The sequence below is a fragment of the Punica granatum genome, chromosome 4 (assembly GCF_007655135.1).
Source record: "Punica granatum isolate Tunisia-2019 chromosome 4, ASM765513v2, whole genome shotgun sequence".
NCBI classification, from domain to species: domain Eukaryota; kingdom Viridiplantae; phylum Streptophyta; class Magnoliopsida; order Myrtales; family Lythraceae; genus Punica; species Punica granatum.
This window is the reverse complement of record NC_045130.1, coordinates 4,973,358-4,994,093: the sequence shown is the minus strand read 5'-3', so window position 1 is coordinate 4,994,093 and position 20,736 is coordinate 4,973,358. Positions and strand designations below refer to the sequence as shown.

General features: G+C 40.1%; 6 protein-coding genes across 12 annotated transcripts; 3 read left to right on the top strand and 3 right to left on the bottom strand.

The window, feature by feature from the left end:
* The first annotated feature begins 2,068 nt into the window (after positions 1-2,068).
* On the top strand, positions 2,069-5,934 carry LOC116203580 (BTB/POZ and TAZ domain-containing protein 3). 3 transcript variants are annotated; one of them, XM_031535363.1, is made up of 8 exons: positions 2,070-2,383; positions 2,528-2,596; positions 2,883-3,266; positions 3,664-3,794; positions 3,878-4,184; positions 4,266-4,579; positions 4,980-5,098; positions 5,462-5,934. In XM_031535363.1, the coding sequence occupies exons 3-8, from the start codon at positions 2,931-2,933 to the stop codon at positions 5,479-5,481; spliced, it is 1,227 nt and encodes a 408-aa protein (XP_031391223.1). In that variant the 5' UTR covers positions 2,070-2,383; positions 2,528-2,596; positions 2,883-2,930; the 3' UTR covers positions 5,482-5,934. The 3 variants fall into 3 exon arrangements, with proteins under 3 accessions (XP_031391222.1, XP_031391223.1, XP_031391224.1); XM_031535362.1 differs by lacking the exon at positions 4,980-5,098 and having other exon boundaries at positions 2,069-2,383; XM_031535364.1 differs by lacking the exon at positions 5,462-5,934 and having other exon boundaries at positions 4,980-5,419.
* LOC116203581 (sm-like protein LSM36B) lies at positions 5,527-6,969 on the bottom strand. 3 transcript variants are annotated; one of them, XM_031535367.1, is made up of 4 exons: positions 6,829-6,936; positions 6,377-6,523; positions 5,920-6,033; positions 5,527-5,791 (listed from the first exon to the last, which is right to left on the bottom strand). In XM_031535367.1, the coding sequence occupies exons 2-4, from the start codon at positions 6,489-6,491 to the stop codon at positions 5,745-5,747; spliced, it is 276 nt and encodes a 91-aa protein (XP_031391227.1). In that variant the 5' UTR covers positions 6,492-6,523; positions 6,829-6,936; the 3' UTR covers positions 5,527-5,744. The 3 variants fall into 3 exon arrangements, with proteins under 3 accessions (XP_031391227.1, XP_031391225.1, XP_031391226.1); XM_031535365.1 differs by having other exon boundaries at positions 5,602-5,791; positions 6,377-6,513; positions 6,829-6,969; XM_031535366.1 differs by having other exon boundaries at positions 5,602-5,791; positions 6,377-6,509; positions 6,829-6,964.
* A 124-nt stretch (positions 6,970-7,093) lies between these two features.
* Positions 7,094-10,302, top strand: LOC116203579 (acyl-coenzyme A thioesterase 9, mitochondrial). Its single transcript, XM_031535361.1, has 5 exons — positions 7,094-7,585; positions 7,948-8,125; positions 8,621-9,093; positions 9,436-9,564; positions 9,772-10,302. Exons 1-5 carry the CDS (start codon positions 7,145-7,147, stop codon positions 9,919-9,921), a joined length of 1,371 nt encoding a protein of 456 aa, XP_031391221.1. The 5' UTR covers positions 7,094-7,144; the 3' UTR covers positions 9,922-10,302.
* A 570-nt stretch (positions 10,303-10,872) lies between these two features.
* On the top strand, positions 10,873-13,672 carry LOC116204962 (protein FAM133). Of its 2 annotated transcripts, XM_031537354.1 has the most exons (6): positions 10,873-11,194; positions 11,810-11,862; positions 12,228-12,329; positions 12,718-12,859; positions 12,942-12,985; positions 13,229-13,672. In XM_031537354.1, exons 2-6 carry the CDS (start codon positions 11,860-11,862, stop codon positions 13,451-13,453), a joined length of 516 nt encoding a protein of 171 aa, XP_031393214.1. In that variant the 5' UTR covers positions 10,873-11,194; positions 11,810-11,859; the 3' UTR covers positions 13,454-13,672. The 2 variants fall into 2 exon arrangements, with proteins under 2 accessions (XP_031393214.1, XP_031393213.1); XM_031537353.1 differs by lacking the exon at positions 11,810-11,862 and having other exon boundaries at positions 10,874-11,194.
* A 101-nt stretch (positions 13,673-13,773) lies between these two features.
* Positions 13,774-16,749, bottom strand: LOC116204961. Of its 2 annotated transcripts, XM_031537351.1 has the most exons (7): positions 16,508-16,749; positions 16,033-16,102; positions 15,754-15,913; positions 15,513-15,594; positions 15,201-15,417; positions 14,547-14,611; positions 13,774-14,193 (listed from the first exon to the last, which is right to left on the bottom strand). In XM_031537351.1, exons 1-7 carry the CDS (start codon positions 16,604-16,606, stop codon positions 13,939-13,941), a joined length of 948 nt encoding a protein of 315 aa, XP_031393211.1. In that variant the 5' UTR covers positions 16,607-16,749; the 3' UTR covers positions 13,774-13,938. The 2 variants fall into 2 exon arrangements, with proteins under 2 accessions (XP_031393211.1, XP_031393212.1); XM_031537352.1 differs by lacking the exon at positions 16,508-16,749 and having other exon boundaries at positions 15,754-15,933.
* Positions 16,750-17,478: 729 nt separating this feature from the next.
* Positions 17,479-18,686, bottom strand: LOC116203196 (secoisolariciresinol dehydrogenase-like). Its single transcript, XM_031534861.1, has 2 exons — positions 18,578-18,686; positions 17,479-18,441 (listed from the first exon to the last, which is right to left on the bottom strand). The coding sequence occupies exons 1-2, from the start codon at positions 18,613-18,615 to the stop codon at positions 17,637-17,639; spliced, it is 843 nt and encodes a 280-aa protein (XP_031390721.1). The 5' UTR covers positions 18,616-18,686; the 3' UTR covers positions 17,479-17,636.
* Positions 18,687-20,736: the final 2,050 nt, after the last annotated feature.

Below are 20,736 nucleotides of genomic sequence, written 5' to 3'. Positions count from 1 at the left end.
GAAAGCTCATATATAGGTCTATAGCTTAGAAGCAAGTTTCGAGTCAAAAAGCGAAGAGATGAGCTAGAAAACTGTTCTTGAAATTCTATTTTCACGCAAAGAAAAATTTTGCGGGGTTGTATCTCTCAAATCGTATAACGAAATTACGAGCCATCAATTATTGTAACTTCCTTGTGACATGAGGAATCTAACCACACAAATTTTAGGACGAGAAATGATTTTAATGGAATTCGCCATTTTTGCAAAATTCATAAGGCCAACTTTGAGCTAACTGTTTTCATAGCTTGGGCCATCAATTTGTGAGTTCTTTGATGTTATGAAAAGTTTATATATAGGACTATAATAATTGGTCGCTCGTAATTTTTTTTATGGCTTAAGAGATATAGCTTTGCAAAATTTTTGTTTTGTGTGGCAAAAATCAAATTTCAAGAACATTTTTCTAGTTTGTTTCTATGCTTTTTGACTTGAAACTTGCTTTTAAGCTGTAGTCCTATATACGATATTTTCGTAGCATCCAATAAGTGGTGAATTGGTGGCTTGAATGATGAAAACAGTCAGCTTAAAGTTGGCCCAATGAGATTTGCATAAATGGCAAATTCCATTAGAATCATTTTTGTCCAAAAAATTTACATGGTTAGATTCCTCATATTGCAAGAAAGTTACAACAATTGACCACTCGTAATTTCATGGTACGGGTTGGTAGATGGGAAAACGTAATGAAACGTTTTGATTTTTCATGTTAAATTTTGTAAAGTTGGTAAATTGAGGAATTCAACGAAACTATTTAAATTTTTAGGCTATTTTTCCTTAATCATATATCTCTTCTCTTTCACTCTCCTCTCTCTTGGCTCTCTCTCATGTCTCTCTAGACTCTATCTCCACTCTCTCATCTCTTTCCTCTCTTTCATCTCTTTCTCACTCCCCTCTCCTCTCTCTCCTCTCTTCTCTCTCTCCTCTCTCTAACCCTTCTCTCTCTCTCACTCTTTCACCTCTTCTCCTACTTTCTCCTCCTCCTCTCTCCTCGGACTCTCTCTCTCCTATTTCTCTCTACTTTCTCTCATCTCTCCCTCATATCTCTATGATCTAACATGTGAGATGAGGGAGAGAGATGAGAGAGAGAAGAGAGAGTAGAGATAAAGGGGAGAGTCGAGATAGAAGAGAGAAGGGGATGAAATTGAGTCGAGAGAGAGGAGAGAGAGTAAGGAAAGAGATGAGAGGGAGTCGAATGAGTGGTGAGAGCCGAGAGAGAGAAGGGAGATGAGAGAGAAAACATAGTGAGTCGAGACAGGTGGGAGAGAGAGAAGAGGAGAGAGAGTTGGAAAAGAGATGAAAAAAAGAGAGGAGAGAGCGATGAGAGAAGAGAGATAACTCGTAGTTGGTAGCCCGAGAGATTTGAGAGAACTCATAATTGTATGCTCAATCCTATATATGAGCTTTCTGTAGCATCCAAGAATTCGCAATATGGTAGCCCAAGTGATGAAAATAGTTAGCTCGAAATTGACTCGATGAACTCTTCATGCCAGTTAACATGGGAGTGGGTCACGCACTGCCACGTTAGTATTGTTACGTATCATGTCAAGTTTTTCCGTCCAAAATGAATAGAATGTTAACATTGTGATAGTTTTGAGATGTTACCCGTAATATTGGGGTGTCTTATATCATTTTCATATATTATGATAAAATTGAGAAAAAGTACAAATGTTGGGATATATGTAATATTTTTCAGAATTCAAACTTCTAATCCACATTTTGATAGATTAGGGTACATGTGAAAAATATTTGAAAATTTTTGAATTTTTGATATTTTGGTATATTGGGAAAAAATATCAAATAATTTTGGTCAATTTAGAAAAATTGGCGAACTATCTGATTTTTTAGCTTAAAGCTAATTGCCCAATTTTTCACGCTTGACTCTGTCTGTCACGTAGGCAGAAATAACAACCACGTCAACACCATTTTAATTTTTTAAGTCCAAATTTGAAAAGTCAGTAGAACGAGAAATGTAAAGAAACTTTGTGATTTTATAGGCTATTTTTCCAAAAATTGGTATATATGTGTTTTATTTGGCCGAAAAAGATTTACATAGTGGGGACAGACAGACATGCACGCCGGCCAGCGGCGGCCACTACACCCACCTCCTCCCCCTCTCCTCTCCTCTCCTCTCCTTTCCTCCTCCCGTCCCGTCTGAACTCTCTCTCTCTCTCTCTCGCTCCCTCCCCTAATATTATTCTCTCTCTCTCTCTCTCTCTCTCTCTACGTAATGTGAAATCTCACGAACCTTCTGCGCATCATTGTCATCATCATCATCATCTCCCGCGAACCGATTTCCATGTGCTTGAGCCCTGACAATTCATCCCGCCGGACTCGCGCCATCTCCGTCAAGGTCTCCCGCCACCTCTCAATTCAATCCTTTCCGATTGAGCTTGGCGCTGCTTTTGTGGATTCGCGTGTGTGATAGCTGATATCGGAGTTGGAACTGTAGCTTTCCGCGTTTTTAATTCTTTCTTTTGCTTCTCTCTGTCAACAGTAGATAGATTTTACGGCAAGCAAGACCGAATCTCCGGACCCCTTGTTGAGGTTTCGCTTCTCATCAAAGGTGTGGTCGCTGCTTCTCTCTCTTCCCCTGTTTGATGATGAAATAATACTTTCCTTGTAAATTGCCGGACCTTTCCTTCTCATTCTTATAGCTTGATCGCTCATATGATTTTGTATGCATGAGAGTCCAAGATTCCTCTTTGTAGGCAGTGGTAGAGCAGTTGGCTTAAGTCATCAGTTGTTGTTTATATCGCATTATCAATTATGCATCGGAATCCCGCAATCAGTAAATGGTTTCCGTGATCAATTCTCTGCGTTTGTGTTTGAAGTGATTCTGATACTTGCAGATACTAACCCGGATCTCGTTTTGATACGGGTCTTGAGCTCTGCTGGTAATGGCTTCAGTGGAGCTCTATTCTGCCTCGCTGTCATCAATTGGTGAAACTTTCTGTGGATATATCGATGTGCAAATTGACGATGACTATTCAGCAGATATATCGATCCTGGAAAGTACAGCGCCTTGCTCATCACACCGTTGTTATATCCCTAAGCCACCTCCTCTCCCTAGCAAAGCCTATAAGAATACTCGCTGTCTCAAATTTCGAAACTTTACCTCTGTCCCGCGCGAAACAAAGCATGCGTGGGACAGGCTCTTCAAGGAAGGACATGGTGCTGATGTGTGTATTGTAACGGAGGACAACTCCTGTATTCTCTCTCATTATACTGTTCTGGTGAGTTTACTTAACTTTTACTCATTCCCGTTTCTGTGAACTGACCTGTTTACGATTCGATCAATTTGTCTCGTTTAAATGGGTTCCGACAGAAAATAATTAATTACATGAAATGAATGGACCCCGATTGCTCAGTAGTACCTGCATTTGTGATTTTGCTAGTACACTGAAGTCATCAGTTGGCAAAAAAGATTTGTATGTACTATCCGTATCCTAGCTTTTCCCCATGACTCTTCAATCTTTTTTGTCAATGCACATATAAAAATGTATCAGGGGAAGAACAGATTGAAGATCTGGAGATGGTCTTCGGGATGCGATAGTGTCAAATCTATTAATTGAAATGATGAAATGCTGCTTGAATCATAGATCGGATAACAATCTGTGTTTTTATGAGCAGAGCGTAGCATCACCAGTGCTTGGCACCTTTTTGCTGCAAGCAAAAGTTAAAAATGGCATGAAGTACATCAAGATTCCAAGGATGCCCTATGGAGCTGTTCATGCGTTTGTTCGTTTTCTTTACTCATCCTGGTACGCTCTTATATCTTTCTTAGATTGCAAAATGTTTGTTAGTCATTTGGTTGGCTTAATTTGATCTCTAAACCTTGATGCAGCTACGACGAAGAAACAATTAAGAAGTTTGTTCTCCATTTGCTCGTACTATCACACTGCTATTCAGTTCCATCATTGAAAAGACTCTGTACTTCCTGCCTGGAAGATGGCTCGCTTACTGAAGAAAATGTCACAGATGTGCTTCAGTTGGCAATGGATTGTGATGCACCACGGCTCACCTTCTTCTGTATCCGTATGATTTTGAAAGACTTTAAGAGCATCTCTGCAACCGAAGGTTGGAAGGTAATGAGGCGAGCAAATCCCAATCTTGAGCAAGAGCTTCTAGAGGTCGTTGTTGAGACAGATTCAGTAAGTCTGCAACTTCCCCCTCTTTCAAAATTTTGTAGATTCGTTTTGGAGATTGGGATCTTATGTAAGATTTTGTTGTAGAGGAAAGAAGAGAGGTCGAGGAAAATGGAAGAGAGGAAGGTGTATGTGCAACTTTATGAGGCAATGGAAGCCCTCCTCCATATATGCAAGGATGGCTGTCGTACAATTGGACCACGTGACCAAGTGCTTAGAGGATCTCAGGCCACCTGCGGATTCCCTGCTTGCAAAGGGCTTGAGTCTTTAGTCCGTCACTTCTCCAATTGCAAGGTTAGGGTTCCTGGTGGATGTGTTCACTGCAAGAGAATGTGGCAGCTCCTTGAACTGCATTCACGTATGTGTGGCCAGCCCGATAAGTGCAAAGTCCCCCTTTGCAGGTATGTGTTGGTCCGAACCTCTCCTATCATGATTTTCTTGCCACCAGAAAGGTCAACAATGGAAGGTGAAAGTTCCTTTGTATTTTCACTCCCATGACAAGGAAGATATAATCTCACTTGTCTTGGTAAAGGGATGAAAATGTGTAACTAGTCCATAGGAGAAAAAGTTTAAAGTAGATTGTAATACAGATACATCTCCAACTCCAGTTTCACTGGTTGATGAATTTGCATTCGACACCGCAGTGTCAAATGTTGATTGCTGATTTTCACATTGGCATGAGGATTTCTCTGCAGTAGAATCATTCAATTAATCTTCCTGGGTTTAAAGTGTTTCATTTGCACGATTTCCTAAATGAACGATGAAATCTTGAGGACAGAAGTTCATTTCTTCTGTTACCAGGCATTTTAAGCTGAAAATGATGGAGCACAGCAAGAAAGACGAGGCTAGGTGGAGAATGTTGGTTAGCAAAGTGATGGCAGTGAAGATCTCGTTGGGTCCATTCACATCCAAATACTCGGGTTTCTTATGACATCCCCCTTCTGTCTACTGGTCATCCTTTTCTTCTCATAAGAGGATGCAAAGTATCGCATCCCGAAATACAGTTTTTGAGCTATATCGGAGCATGTACCTTATATTACAGTGTAGTATATATCAGACACCAGTGTTGTACTGGTCATGTACAAAAAGTACACAATAATAAACATATAAATGCTGTCAGGGATGATATTTTTGTCACATCCCAACACATCAGTGTATGATGGGAGGTTTTGATCAATCTGTTTATCGATGCAATGATAGCGTTGATCTTATTGCAATAAAAAGTTGATAGTTAACACTAATTGGTTTGATATTGACTGTGGTTATGGTGCATTTGATCACAGACCGACCGGAGGTTCTCTGAGCAGTAGTTTCATGTCAAGGAGAAGTACAGATGATGGAGCAAATGGACAGTCACAGTTTCATCATCATTCTCTAAATCCAGGAAACTGTGCACAGCAAGAGGATCAAACTGACTACAAACTGAAGTAAAAGTCGACGGCATATGCTTGAAGAACATAAAAAGATCTCATTCTCACAAATTGGTTAACAGAGTCGGAGCATTCACAAAATGTGTTCCAAATTCGTAAAAGCTATGATTACAGTCTTGGCAACATCTGCCATATGCTATGCTCCATCTGCAAGAGTCCTCTTTGAAGTGCTAATGTACAGCACTGCATCGTATTATAGATAAAATTTCCAGTCAGTAACATATCGTGCGCACAAGAAGGAAGTTCTACCACCATCCGTTTGAATATGAAGTTCTACTGTTCAAAGACAATGTAATTTTCAAAATCATTACCGTTGTTCCCCCGGATGAAAGCATCTCCATACTTATTCTTCAGCTGCCCGTTCACATATTCCTCGGTCTGTTCCATTGCTATGTTCATATAACCATCTAGACAGGCCAGAATACCTGCATGAATAGACGGCTTAAATTCAGACCTCAATCACACTGAGCTCATCAATCAATAGAAAGATAGTTGCAGTAAATGTAAGGATCAAATGCCATGATCTTTTGAAAATATTTACATAGAAACAAGCGATTAGAGATTGGCTTAAAATGTGTACATTAATCAGATAGGCCACAAGAAGCTTTTCGAGTAATAACCGACATGGGACCCTTTTCTCTAAGCAATAAAACTTCGAAAATCTGAAATCTATCAGCTGATGGAATGGAATAACATCACCCTCCTAGATAAATGCAACAAAAACAATGAAGAATGACCAAGAAATATAGAGAATTTGAAATCACATACCTCGATAATCAACACCCGAGTTAAGCTTGACGACGACAGGCCTTCCACGAATCGACTTCAGGAAATCCGCAGGAGTTTTCGTGGTGGCTGAACCCTTCTCTCCCCCTCCACTCATCTTCCTCGCCTTCAATCCCTACCTGACAAAGTCTGAAATTCGTAATCTCACTAATGAAAGGAACAGATATTTCCAAACTAAAGCACGGAATCGACTCGATGTTCACTGTAATTGCATCAGAAAACTAAAGTACAGCAAAGCTCCGCCGAGATTTCGCCATCACTTGCTTCAACAGCTCGACATCTCACTTCCGACAGAACACTATTGTTTGATGCCAAAACCACAACCCAACGCAGCTCAAGCGCGAGCAACAACGATGAAGAGAAACGGTCACTCTGAAGAAAAACAACGGCGATTCGAGGACTTCAACGAGAAACGGAAGAGAACCTGGGCTTACCCTTCGTCGAGATTCGCCGATCGATCTTCAATTGCAGCTAGGCGAGTCTACGCAGAGTGAGTCGAAGAGTGGGAACCTGAGCTCAAGCTGAAGAAGCCCTAGAAAACCTTTTGTAGTTCGTTCATGGCGGCTCCATCTATTTTCGGGCCCTTAACTTATATTTTTATCAACTTTGGCTCTTTTTTGTATTTATTTTCAATTAGATACTCATACTAGAGAATATGTTTCATTCCGGTCCCTCTGAGAGTTCATCATGACCAAACGAGTTCCCGGTCCTCCATTTTCTTCCACCGGACTTCTCCGTACAACCACCAACATGATCCATTCCAGCCGGAGACTCCCCGGCAGCCTCTTCAGATTCGGCGTGGTTCGGCCCTTCTCCACCTCCAAGGACGACCCGACGAGCCCAATCCCCGTGGTCTCTACCGTAGCTTCACCCGATGAGAGGTCTCACCACATCGATGCCGGCTCTTCCATCCGGAAGCCCGTCAGCCTGTGGCCCGGAATGTACCACTCCCCCGTCACCAACGCCCTTTGGGAGGCGAGGTCGAGGATTTTCGAGAGACCCGGGGACTCGCCTGGCGATGGTGAAGGAGAGCTCGTTCCTCGGACTCCGTCGAGGAGCAGGACGAGTGTTCTGTACAAGTTCTCAGAGGATTACATACTGAGGGAGCAGTACAGGAACCCTTGGGATGAGATTAGGACTGGGCGGCTGGTGGAGGATCTCGATGCTCTTGCTGGAACCATCTGCTTCAAGGTACAATTTTTGAATTATATATCTCGCGAAGGCCCGTGTTCTTGTGTTCTTCGTGCCAAAGTTTAAGCTCAACAAGCGGAAAGTGAATGAATTCAAGAACGTGAATGAATCGAGGGGCGGACGAAGGGAATGTGCTTTGCCATTTTAACATTTTTTTCGAATTCTGATAACTCAGAGACAGAGAATGCATTGAATATGAGCAGAAGCTTGATTGTATCATGTGGTGCTAATCTTGAATTGTTGAGCTCAATGGTTGCGTGATTGGGCATTAGCTGAACAGTTCTTTTGGAGTTTGTATGTGGGATACATTCGCGCTGCAGGTAGTCGTGCATGGTGAACTGATTTTGTTGCCTGTGTTGCAGCATTGCTACAACGATGATGGCACCACAAGGCCTCTGCTACTGGTCACCGCTTCTGTGGACAGGATGGTTCTCAAGAAGCCTATCTTTCTCGACACTGATTTGGAGATAGTAGGTGCTGTTACGTGGGTTGGGAGGTCATCGATGGAGATTCAGCTCGAAGTTATTCAGGCCACAGAAGGTAGTACTCTTGTTTACCAATGGGTAATGCATTCTTGAGCTTGCAGTCCCCTGTTCAAACGTGAATTGATAGTTTGAATGAAGTATCTCCTGGAAATAATAGTCATCACAAGGCATTGATTTGCATGTAATGTGATCATGATGAAGAATATGGAGGGATTCATCCGATTGAAGAATCTTGTATGCACATCATCTGACAGCATGATCTTCCATTTTCTATGGGCAAGCTGGGTTGTTTCAGGTAGAAGGGAAGGATCTCGTCGGATTGCTATCCGAGAATCAGCAGTAAATTGGTACATTTATCTACTAGATCTTTAGTGAAGTATGCATGTAAAAGTAGTGTTCTTGTTTGGTTATTAGATGCTTGCACTTTTTCCCCCTCATAGTTTCAAAACTTCTATCATACAGTAATCCTTATGTTTCTACATCCACATAGTAATCTGTCACTTCCAAATTCTCTTTACTGGAGGCCTTAACAATGACTTTTTATTTGCAGAGACCGATAATCATTCAGACTCACTTGCCCTGACAGCCAACTTCACATTTGTGGCTCGTGACCCAGAGACAGGGAAATCAGCTCCTATTAATCAAATCTCTGCAGAAACAGAACGAGAAAAACTACTCTGGGAAGAGGCAGAAGAGAGGAACAAACTGAGGAAAAAGATGAAAGAACTCAAGAGGGGCATCGAGAAGACCGAGGAAGATTTGAGCAGGCTCCAGGCCTTGCTCTCTGAAGGTCGGGTCTTCTGTGATATGCCGGCTTTGGCAGATAGAGACAGCATTCTAATGAAAAACACATGCTTTGAGAACTCATTAATATGTCAGCCCCAGCAGAGAAACATGTATGGTCGGATCTTTGGAGGGTTTTTGATGCGGAGAGCCTTCGAGTTGGCCTTCTCAACTACTTATGCCTTTGCTGGTGCTGCTCCTCGATTTGTGGAAGTGGATCACGTTGATTTCTTGAAGCCTGTGAGTATTAACTAATAGATTTATTAACTCCTCACGTGTTTCTATCTTTCCATGGACAAAAATTTGATCATGCACTAAGGCCAACTGGATTGATGTTTAGGCTCGGAAATTTTCTATCAAGGGCCGCTGGATGAGAACATATATGAGCTCGGGTCTTTTGAAGCCAAACTAGAAAGTGCATATATTTATTGTTTTCCATATCATTTTTCGGTCAAGCCAATCTTGCTGAATGTGCTCGTCATGAATGTTTTACTTTTGCCCTCGCAATATGAACCCTCAATTGCATCTTTGGAGACAATCTTCTTTCGGCTCAAGAATAATTATCGGCTTCTACTGATGCAGGTGGATGTTGGCAACTTTCTCCGGCTCAAATCCTGTGTGTTGTATACAGAGCTCGATAACCCAGCTGAACCGCTGATAAATGTCGAAGTCGTGGCCCATGTCACACGACCTGAGCAGAGATCAAGTGAGGTGAGAATTTAGAGGATGTCCCTTGTCTTGGTGACTGAATTCACCAGAAAGTTGGAGGAGAGTTAGAAAAATCTAGTCGAGAATGCATACTCTAAGAGAAGTATAGGAAAGCCGTAAAATATGTTTACACTTTAAATCCTTGATCCGTGTTTCAATAGAACGTCTTGTTACACTGTTTGAGTAGTATTTGTTGTTGTGGCATTGCAGGTCTCCAACAAATTCTACTTTACATTCACAGTCAGTCCCGAGGCCTTGGGCAATGGGTTGACAATTCGTAAAGTGGTCCCCGCCACAGAGGAGGAAGCTCGACGGGTCCTTGAACGAATGGATGCTGAGAGCTCTCAGCTAGGTAAATAGTATACGGATTTTCCTTCTCCAGTGAAAGGAATTGCTACAACAAAGAACTGTGATGCAGTCATCAACATTTTCAACGAGCAAGTGGTTCACCGGTGCCCCTACAAGTGCGTTATGAAGATCCAAATCCAGAAGATTCAACCTGCAACTAATGAAAAACCATTCATCTGGAGGATCTCTAGTTTTGTCTTTCACCTGCAGATCTGCTTACTGTTTTGGTAAATTCACTGCATAGCAATCCAAATGTTGCCAGGATTCTTTGAGTCGGTTGAAATTGTATAATCACCTTCGAATGGAAGCAGTGAAGTATGTATAGCAAACCGGATGGAAGCTTGCTTTCTTTGATTTATGACTGATGATATAAAATAAAATTCATTTGGAAGATGAGATGCCTTGATCGGTCTGCATGAGACATCCGTGCTTGCTGAAGAAACATGGAACAAGAAGGTTGCAAGAGATACGAAATATGAATATTTTTGCCAGGATGTTATGTGTTTATGTTACAGGTCCATCCATGACACTCGAATCACTGCAATTTAACATCAAGAAGATCGGGCTCAATGAAATATAGTTCTCATGATTCGAATTAAGGTTTCTTTAATCCATGTTTTTCCTCAATGATTTCTTGGAATAATCGAAGCGAATAGGTATCATGTTTTTGCTCACTCCTCTCATGACCAAGGAAAAATTCGAATGAAAATTAATCTGAGGTAATAAACAGGTCGAAACCCAAACAGAAATTGATCTTGAAAAATAGAATAGAAGATATCTCGTAATCTTATAAATAAAAATCATACAGTCACCTTATTCTTTTTCTTTGGTTTTCCTTAAGAATATTTTGAGACAGAATTTCTTTGGTTTTTATTATTATTATTTTGGTTTTGCTCGGACGAGAAAAAAGAAAGCGAAAAGATTCTATTATGTTTTCTTTTTCCCTTCATTAGCTGTGGTCTGGTCCTCTCTGCTCTCTCTGTCTGTCTCTCCCTCTCTCCCAAGATCTTCTCTCTCTCTCTCTCTCTCTCTCTCTCTCCCCCCCCTCCAATCAGTTCCTTCTTCTGATAATCGACATTCCGTTGATGTAATGCAATCAACCGTTCATGCCATAGCCCAGTAATCCAAATCGTCATCAGCTCCCTCCTTGCTCAGAATTCTCAATTGGTCGTCAATCGGGGGAGGGTTTCAATCGAAAATGGGCAAGAATCAAGCTTACAAAGCTATGCAGAGAGCTCGCGTCGGCTCGAGCTCAGCTGTCCCCGACCAGATCGAAGACGGCATGGTTTGTCCCTTTTCATACCGCCGATTTCTGCTCTCACTCTCTCTCTCCCTTTCTCTGCAGGTTTTGCATTAAATTTTGGTCCTTCCAGCTGCATTGATCGATACGTCCTGAGCATGCGATTCGTTTATTGGGGGGCGTTGATTTTGCTATTGTTTCAGGGTACTGTGTTTGGATTGTGATTGGGGTTCTTCCCGGGGGTTTTGATTGCTTACTTTGATTGGTTGTTTTGATTGGTTCGACTTTGTCTCTGTATGGTTCGGCGTAATGGGTGCTCGAGTTTGAGAATTGATGATTTTAATGCTGTATAAAGTGAGTTTAGATATCCAGTTTGGTTTATTCTGGATTCTGCATGTTCATGATGTAAGAGATGCTGAAAGAAGTCCTTTTTTCTTTTCCGGGAAGTCGTAGTTTTACATTAGCAAATCCCTTGGAACGGTAGAAAGTATATCAATATCTTGAGGAGATTAGTTGGAAGCAGTTTCTTGGTTAAGTAAGCCACCTATTCCATCTTCTAATAGCATTGAGAGTTGTACTTAAAGCTTTGTATGGATTTGACGAGTCTGATTTATTCTTTGAATTCCCAACTGATTTGCCTCTTCTTGGGAAGTCTTATAGGTTCATCTGAAACAGAGGATGTGCAGTTTAAATTCACCCAGACATGCCTCATGGTACTGACCTAAAACTGTTTTCAGCAAAATTTTAAGATGTTACGTAGAGAACTGTCTTAGAAATCTAGATGATTTTATTGTTTGTAAGTGATTCATTAAGCAGATGTGGCTTTTGTTAGTAGTTGTGTTGTCAATGCAAAAAGCTGCACGTGTTCTTCGTTAACAGTGATTGTTATTGCCTACTGAATTTGTTTCTTGAGCACTTATATATATCCCTTACAGGTTTCACATCTGATGTCGAGAACTGTGATTTCTTTTTGCTTGAGGTTGATTTTAAATACTTATATAGAATGACTTGATTTCCTTGATGTGACATTGTTGGGCATCTTCCTTTCCTGGATTTATATTGATGAGGAGAGTCGCAGGTGGATGGTTCCTTTCATTCACCAGCGTGGCATGCTGCTCGATTGGCAAGTCTTAACACTTCTCATACGGTTACCTGGGAAGAGTTCAAGAGGAAGCAGAAGGTAACCCACGAATTTAACCTCTATGTTGAGAAATTGTACTTTATTTGTTGGGATATATTATCATTATGAAGACATTCATGACCTTGTGGTTTTTCATTGCAAGTTTATGTCACTTCTTTTTTTTCGCCGCCCCCCCCCCCCCCCCCCCCCCCCCCCCCCCGCGACAAGTCTACACCACTCATTGTGTTAGTGGAAGTAGATCTGTTCCTCTCTTCAGAAGTATGTCTGATTGCTCACCTACAACACAGTAACTTCTACATTATTGGCCCCAGGATGATGCTATTGTTTGCATGTAGAGAAATTTAGTGAAAGCTGAGACCATAGCAAAGCTTTGTTCCATACTTTAGCAGAAATTTTTTCTTAACCTTGTTGTATTTGGCTGTAATAGGAAGATGAAATGAAGAAAGGAGAACTGGAAAAAGACACAGATCGAATGATGAGAGAGTATAGAGCACAACTGGATGCTGAAAGAGCTCGCAAGCTTGCTCAAGGGAGAAACCATTCTAGTAGTAAATCAAAGCACAAAAAGGGTATGCGGTAACCATCTCAAGGTATATTTGCTGTTATCTGTTGCATTTGTTAGGATCTTTAATGGTGGGTTATGTTTTGCAGATCGGAGAGAGAGAGATTCAAAGAAACGCAGTAGCAAAAGAAAGGTACTTGTAATTGCAAAGGATTTACTTTTTGAATTCTCGTTCCTTCTGCTTGTAAATATGGTTTGGCCTTTATTTTATTTGCATGTTACAAACTGACACGTCGAATATTTACATTATATTTTACCCAAACACTTCTGTATAGCTGTGTAAATCGATCAGAGAATACGTACATATGAGGAGAAAAGCTATTTTGTCCAAAGAGTAGATCCTATCTATTTACTGAATCTCCACATGTACATGCAGAGATCTAGTAGGGACTCGTCTGAATCTAGCTCCTCCAGTTCATCCTCTGATTATTCGAGTTCCGATGAAGATGAGAGTGAAAGGAAGAGGTCAAAGTCAAAGTCTAGAAGAAAGAAGGACAAGAAGCACAGGAAAAGAAAGCATAGTAGCAGCAGCAGCAGCGCTGAGGAAGGGAGAGATGGCCCCGTACCGCTCTCCCGATTCTTTGAGAGTGCGAAGAAGTAGTTCCTTTTCCTATTCTTAGTACACTCATTCTCATAAGAAGATTATCCTCTCAGACAAGTAGATCGAGCAAATTGCTGACCCGCGTTTTATTGCGTTGTAGTTCTATTCACAGTTCAGTGAGCTCCTAAAGATAATGTATGTTTCCATCTCTTTCCTTTGAATATATTTCAGGATGGTTAGCTGAGTATTAAGGTAAAGAGCGCATTGTTGTTGACTGTATTCTTTACTCTAACAATGCCATGTTTCATGATTGGGGAACTTGAATATTCAGCGTATATATTCTTCCTATCAAGCGGACTGTTCCAGCCAAAATTGATGCCTTCAGTCAAGCGCCTCTTCCAGCAAAAATTAACCCTGGTCCAAGAGAGTTGCACTGGAGAAGCCCAAATGTATTTTTACCGGATAATAATACAATACAGTCCTGAGGAATGAGAACCTTTTTCAACCAAAGAATCACACACCTTACTTATTCGATCGCGGAATTTCTACCATATAAATGCGGGCAATACATAAGATGGGCGAGCATCGAATTTGGACGCCAGGGCTTGCACAAGAGAGATATCTGCGACTTCTCCAAAGCTGTTTAGTCCCAGCTCAGCTGCGTGAATTCCACAAGAGATGAAAGCCGACTCGACTCCTGCTGCGTTAGCACCTTTAATGTCATGGTGGAGGGAATCGCCCACTGCGACTGCATCTGTGGGGTCTACGCCAGCCATCTTCATAGCTTCTTCATAAATTATCTGATAAAAGTAGTTCAATAAATTGCAAGCATTTCAGAAGATTAATCATAGTATTCCTTGAAATGGGCAGGATCATAAAATTCTATGCCTTACCCCGTCCTAACAGCAATAACGTGTGGTCCTAAATATTACAAGAAAAAATGTAGTTGAAGTCTGGTCATCTCTTATAATCAAACTCATATTATCTAGCATACTTTTCTGGCCAAAGAACAATGTAACATTTCGATAGGCTAGAGCAAGGCTGCTTAGAACAAGGAGGTCAATGCAACCGTAAAAAAAGAGCAGTTAAATCTAATTGGAAAGAGGAGGCCGATGGCGACTACTAAACATACCAACAATAGAGATAACCTCACCTTTCCAGGTTTCCCCATCCATCTCACTTCACCACCCAGCTCCTCATATTTGGTGGCCAATGTACCTGGGAGGTAAGCATCACAATGATCATGAGTAACGTATATTAGAGGCTAAAGACTAATTATATCACAAAGAAATTGATCATCAATTCACAAAGATATGTCTATGTTAATAGAGACTCCTTATGAAGTTACGTCGGCCCATGAAAATGTCCATAATCTCATTTAACGAGGTAAGTTTGGGTTTCTTCACAGAGCCCATATGACCGGCTAGACATGTTAAAGGTGGACAAAGGAAACCATACTGAAGTGAACTTGTTATAGTTCAGTCCAATGCACGAAACACTCCATTGACCCATAAGTTTTGTCAACTTACAAAGTCAATAATTACAAACAGTTCTAAATTTCTATATAAAACAGTGACCACATCAAGCAATTTCTTAAAAAACTAGTGGTATTTGTCGAAGAAAACTTTCCTCAATATGGCTTTTATATAAAACCTCCTTGTCTCTTATAATATATGAAAGTGTACCACTATCACTTAAGTTTGAAATTTAGGAAGTTAGATTTGTAGATAAAAATGGTTGACACTAACAAACAATCTTTTTTGTTCCATGTTAAAGAAACTGCAGAGAACTTCAGCATCAAAGTTACCTGGCATGACACGCAAAGCTCTTGCCTCAACGGTCACAAAATCAGGATTTGCAACTACCATAGGAATTCTTTTAGTTGCACAGAGCTCCAATATTTTCTCAAGATCCTCAAGTTTCATAGGATGTGCAGAACCAGAAGGCTGACCCAGAGCCTCTGTGCCATGGGCCAAAATGAACTCAGCTTCTTCGACATTCTCGACAACTTGCAAGCCTAAGCCCTAAGACAAGCCCAACATGCCTCTCATTCTCCCACAGAGTATGTTATCATGGAAGAAGTGGGTTTATACATTTAACCAACTGGGCTTGCACAAACCTCGAGAGATATAGCACCACGGTCACTCCAAGTCATGTGAATGCAAGATCTTCCCAGAGCAGCAAACCAAGCATCGTCTCTCCTGTTTGAAAAAAATTCACATTAGCAGCAACTCCGAGAGGCGATAATCATGGAGAAAACGAAGATGCAGATGCATACTAAGGAATGTTAGACTTCAAAATTGAAGCTGCGAAATCATTACACACGCTAGTTGAAGGAGAAATAGATAAGTAAATCCAACCTCTGCAGGTACTGATGTGTGAGTTCTCCACTGGTGATGGCTCCGACAAACAAAGAAGGATCAAATCCAAGGTTCTTCATCTTCTCCATCGTCACTGATGCACGTCTCGATGAATTACTTATCACAACCATCTTTGCACCACTTACTGCCAACTTTTCTACTGTCATCCAAACAAAGATTCTTGACAACAATAAGCAGTGCAACATTACTCATCTGAGTGGCCACCATTTCAAATAAACAGTCGGTCAAAGTTCTACAACCGACAACAATGATACATACATGTGGCAATTGCACCAGGATAGGGCTGCTTCCCATCATGGAGAACTCCGAATTGGTCCAGGAACCACGCCTATGCAGTAACACATTGATCAGAACAGTAACCAAATTAACACACATGTGCTGCAAAAATCATAATCATTCTTCGATTTTACAAGCAACAAAGTTGATCATAGAAACGGCTTTGTACCAGAAAACTTATTCAGTTATCTCAACTAAGATGAGCTTAGGCAAAGTGAAGCAGCAGGAGTTCTCGAATAGTTACGAACCAAGCGAATTCATACAATTTGAACATCATATATCATATCCATTGTCACTCTGCTAGCATCAAAAGCTCATATATAATCTCTGAGCCGCATCCAGCAAACGTTTCTTAGCTCAAAAATCGCAAAACAGTGAACATCGTCGACATTATCATTTCTCGTCCAATCTTCTATACAAGGTGACAGTACAAGCTTAAGGTTATCGAAATCGGTACCTTGAAGCGACGGGTTTCCGCGAGACGCTGGATCCCGTTCAAGCTGTGGAACAGCTGAACCTCATTGGGCGACGGAACGATCGAGCACTTGCTCATCATCTTCTTCTTCGGATTAGGGTTTAGAAATTCGCCGATGAAGCGGAAGAAGTGAAGTGAATCGAATCGGAAGCAAATCAGGAATCGAGCCGCGACGATTCGGACGGACGGATTAACTAACTTTCTATATCCGACTCCGGAAGAATGCAAATGCCAGAAATGGTCACTTTGTGAATATTTGAATTTTGACTCTACGCTTTGATGTTGTCGAAACGAGTCTCCTAACTATGGAATTCTATCCATTTTGGTCCCTCGTTTATAAATCTTTGTTGAAAAAGAAAACCCGCATGAATTGTGATTTATTAGAAATTAAATGCCTACGGCTATAAAATCCCTAATTACGCATAAGAAATTATTATCATTATTTATGTAAATATTTAGTGCCGTTTTAATTGGAGATAATTATGCCATGTTTGGTTTTAGAATTATTTTTTAACTCTACTCCACTTATTTTCAATTTCTCACTACAATTATTACTTTTTCCTTCTTTTTTTAAAATTTTTAATCATTCAATTCAATTTTTAATGTTAAATTCTCTCAACTATTTATTACTTTTTTCACAATTTAACAACACAATTATTACTTTCTCTCAATTATTCATTATTTTTCTCATAATTCAACAACACAATCAATACAATCAAATTCAATATATATATATAGTTAGAATAGAGTTGAGCTTAACTAAACTCTAATCTCAAACAAGTATTAAGCTTTCCGATGCAATGAATTTTATATAGCGCTAAATCTATCTATCTACATATATTAATATATGTGTATTTTTTTTTCTCCTCTATAAATAAAATTTAACAAATTTCAGACTATCTTATATAAGGTCAGTAGGGCATACGATAATCTAATTACTAACAGAAAACATGTGACAGGTGATAAGATATAACATTGATTATCATTCGTCCCCTCTCGAATATGTCATATCAACATCCCCTAAACAAGAAATTTTAGCATGACTCCGGAATCCAAACAACCCTAAAACAATCTCGTAGATCTTACAATACAATATATGAGTACTTAATTCTCATGGAAAATATTTCTTCAAAGTCATTTCAAGAGAAACGTTAGTGGTGCTGTAGCCCCCGTCCACCACCAAGTTCATCCCGCTCACGTACTTGGACTCGTCGCTAGCGAGGTAGAGAGCCGCTTCGGCTATGTCTTCGGCCTTCAGCACCGCCCCTTTCAGGTTTGCTGCGGCGGAGATTATTTCCTCGGCCTTTTCCACATCAACGCCGTCAAATCCTTTCCTCACTATTGGCGTGGCCACGCCGAAAGGAGATATGCAATTGACTCTGATCCCATGTTGCCCTAACTCAGCCCCGAGATTCTTGGCCAATCCGACAACAGCATGTTTCGACGCCGAGTACATGTGAGTAAAAAAACCATGGGTTACAGAAGCAACGCTCGCTGTGAACAGAATACTTCCGCTATTTGCTGGAATCATGACCCTAGCAGCATGTTTGGCCGCCATGAATGCGCCATACACATTGACGTCAAAAACTTTCTTAAATAGCTCATAATCGATTGCCGAGATTCTAGGATCGTAACCGCCCGGGATCCCTGCATTGCTGAACATCACATCGAGCTTACCGTAATTCTTCACTGCACTGTCCACCGCGTTCTTAACATCCGTCTCGCTGCTAACGTTGCAGTGGATGTAGGAAACTGTCTGGTTCTGGTCCGATCTAATATCCTTGCATACAGACAGACCGAGCTGATCCTGGACATCGGCGATCACCACTTTCGCACCGTGCCTTGCGAACAACCTCGCGGTGCTCTCTCCGATGCCGCTGGCTCCACCAGTTATCAGAGCCACCTTGCCCTCCAACCTGTACTCGAAGCTTGCGCACTCTTTTCAATATGCGGGGCAAACAGATTGATTCATTCCATTTCCTATGGCAAATAAGCGTATAATCAATCATGTAGAAGACTCAGAGCCTTTAAGCCAAAAGAAAATAAAATTACCTCTTGGCAATGGGAGCTAACAGAGAAGCCCCTTTCATCTCTGAGCTTGATTTGTGATTTCCCAGAGACAATTGCTCTCAGATTAATGGTCAATTAATGCGGCCTAAAGGAGGATCAGTTCATTGGATTACATATAAGAAATTATTTAGAAAAAAAAGGGGTACGGCTCATTGGTTCACGCTTTTATCCGATAAACTAGAGGTTTCGGATTTGATGCTTATCAGTCAAATTACATGTACCTCTTTATTTTAGCTTTTGTTTTCATTTCCATATACTAAATTTATAGATCTCATTTGTAATCTAAAAAAGAATATAAAATTTATTATTTGAGAAAATATTGACTATAGATGTTACTAGTGATTTGACTAATAGGAGACAAATTAAAATATTGTTAAGAAGAAATCATTAGTGTCTACTAATCATATTTTAAACATTGATTTATTATGCAAGGCATTTTATTTTAATATCTCTAGTTAAAGTAAAATCAATTTGTGGCATTTTTCAAGATGAAAAAGAATTTTTATAAAGAAATTAAAAAGGAATTTTTAATCTATAGTTAAAGTAATTGTTATAATAATTGAAGAAGATAGAAACAAAGAAAAATGAGAGAGAGAACACGGACATTTTCTTTTTCTTTTTTTTTGGTCATTGAGAGAAAACTGATTCAGTTTAAAAAATTTTAAAAGAAAGAAAGAGAAAGAGAAAATGGAGAGAGGAGATGCGACGGTGAGAGAGACTGAGAGAGAGTAGTGGGAAAGTGATAAAAATGGAATGGGTAGCTGGGAAAAAAATAATAAAATTACTATCAAATCCTTTTAGCTTCTTCTTAGTCTAATAACTCTTAATTTGAATATATATTTTGTATTGGATATAAGATGAAAAGTTATACCGACTACTTTATTCTCACATTATAATTGCACTGTATAAATAAATTATATGAAGATTCTTAATCTAGTTGCTCTACGAGAATATTAAATGTATCAGTCGTCCAATTAATGCATTTCTTTCCGCACTTGTATATTTGCTTGCATATTGCACTAGTCTCAATATGAGCTCTTTGATCAAATGGACTGGCTCAAAATATATAAATCGAACTCACTCCATCTCATAATTAGCATTAAGTCGATGTCTAAACTCGGATTTGTTCAGTTAATAACTAGGGATGCATTGATCTCACACGAAAGAGAGACAAAGGGAAAAAAGAAAAAATGAAAAAAGAAGAAGAAAAGAAATGATATAATCAGTGGAAAGGTTAAAAGCCAAAGGATACAAATTCCAATTACCAAATCTTTACCCAGATTTGCTTGAAACCATATGCATTGTCGAATTGTCCCCTTCTCAGTTTTCACTGGAGCATCGGATTGAGAATCAGGATTACGGCGTAGAAAAAATTACTCTAACTTAATTTGCTTTTAAATCTATGGTAGATTTATGTAATCTTTCTCTTGAATATTTTCCTTCTTATACTCGCATTTTTTTTTATTGTCGAATGAATTCTCATTAACTTTTCGAGAAAAAAAAGATTAATTAATTATTAATTCAAGTTCTTCTAAACATTGACTTAATTATTTAATTAACCCCAAGTTTGGCATTGTAACTTTTGGATATAAGATTGCTACTGCAGTACTATATAGGGGATAGTGGTTATTCATTCCTTTAAATTTGCGGACTGTAGCAATGAATTGCGAGTTCCGTTTACTCTGCTTGCCAATTACCCTTCAACGGTCCGCCGGAAGGCGATATATTAATCCCAAATTTTTTCATCCTAAAGTTTGCTGGATATATAGTCCTTCAGTCACGAAGCAATTGATCGCACGGAGGAATAAAGATGTGGATCTAAAAGCCAACTTTATCCTTGATATTAGTTTCACCAGTGACATCACATTGGACGTAGGAAGCAACCAGGTTGAGGTCGACACACTACTTATTAATGTCGTTGCAGATTGAGCAGCTGTTCGATCTGGATATCACTGATCACGACCTTCGCGCCATGCCCGGCAAACAGACTTGTGGTACGTACTCTCCCTGATGCCGCCCGCTTTACTGGTTATCAAAGCCGCCTTAGCTCCAGCCAGTTAACCAGCCTGTACTCCAACATACTTCCTTAATCACAAGGTGATCGACTGATTGATTTTATTTTAGATTAAAACAATAATTAA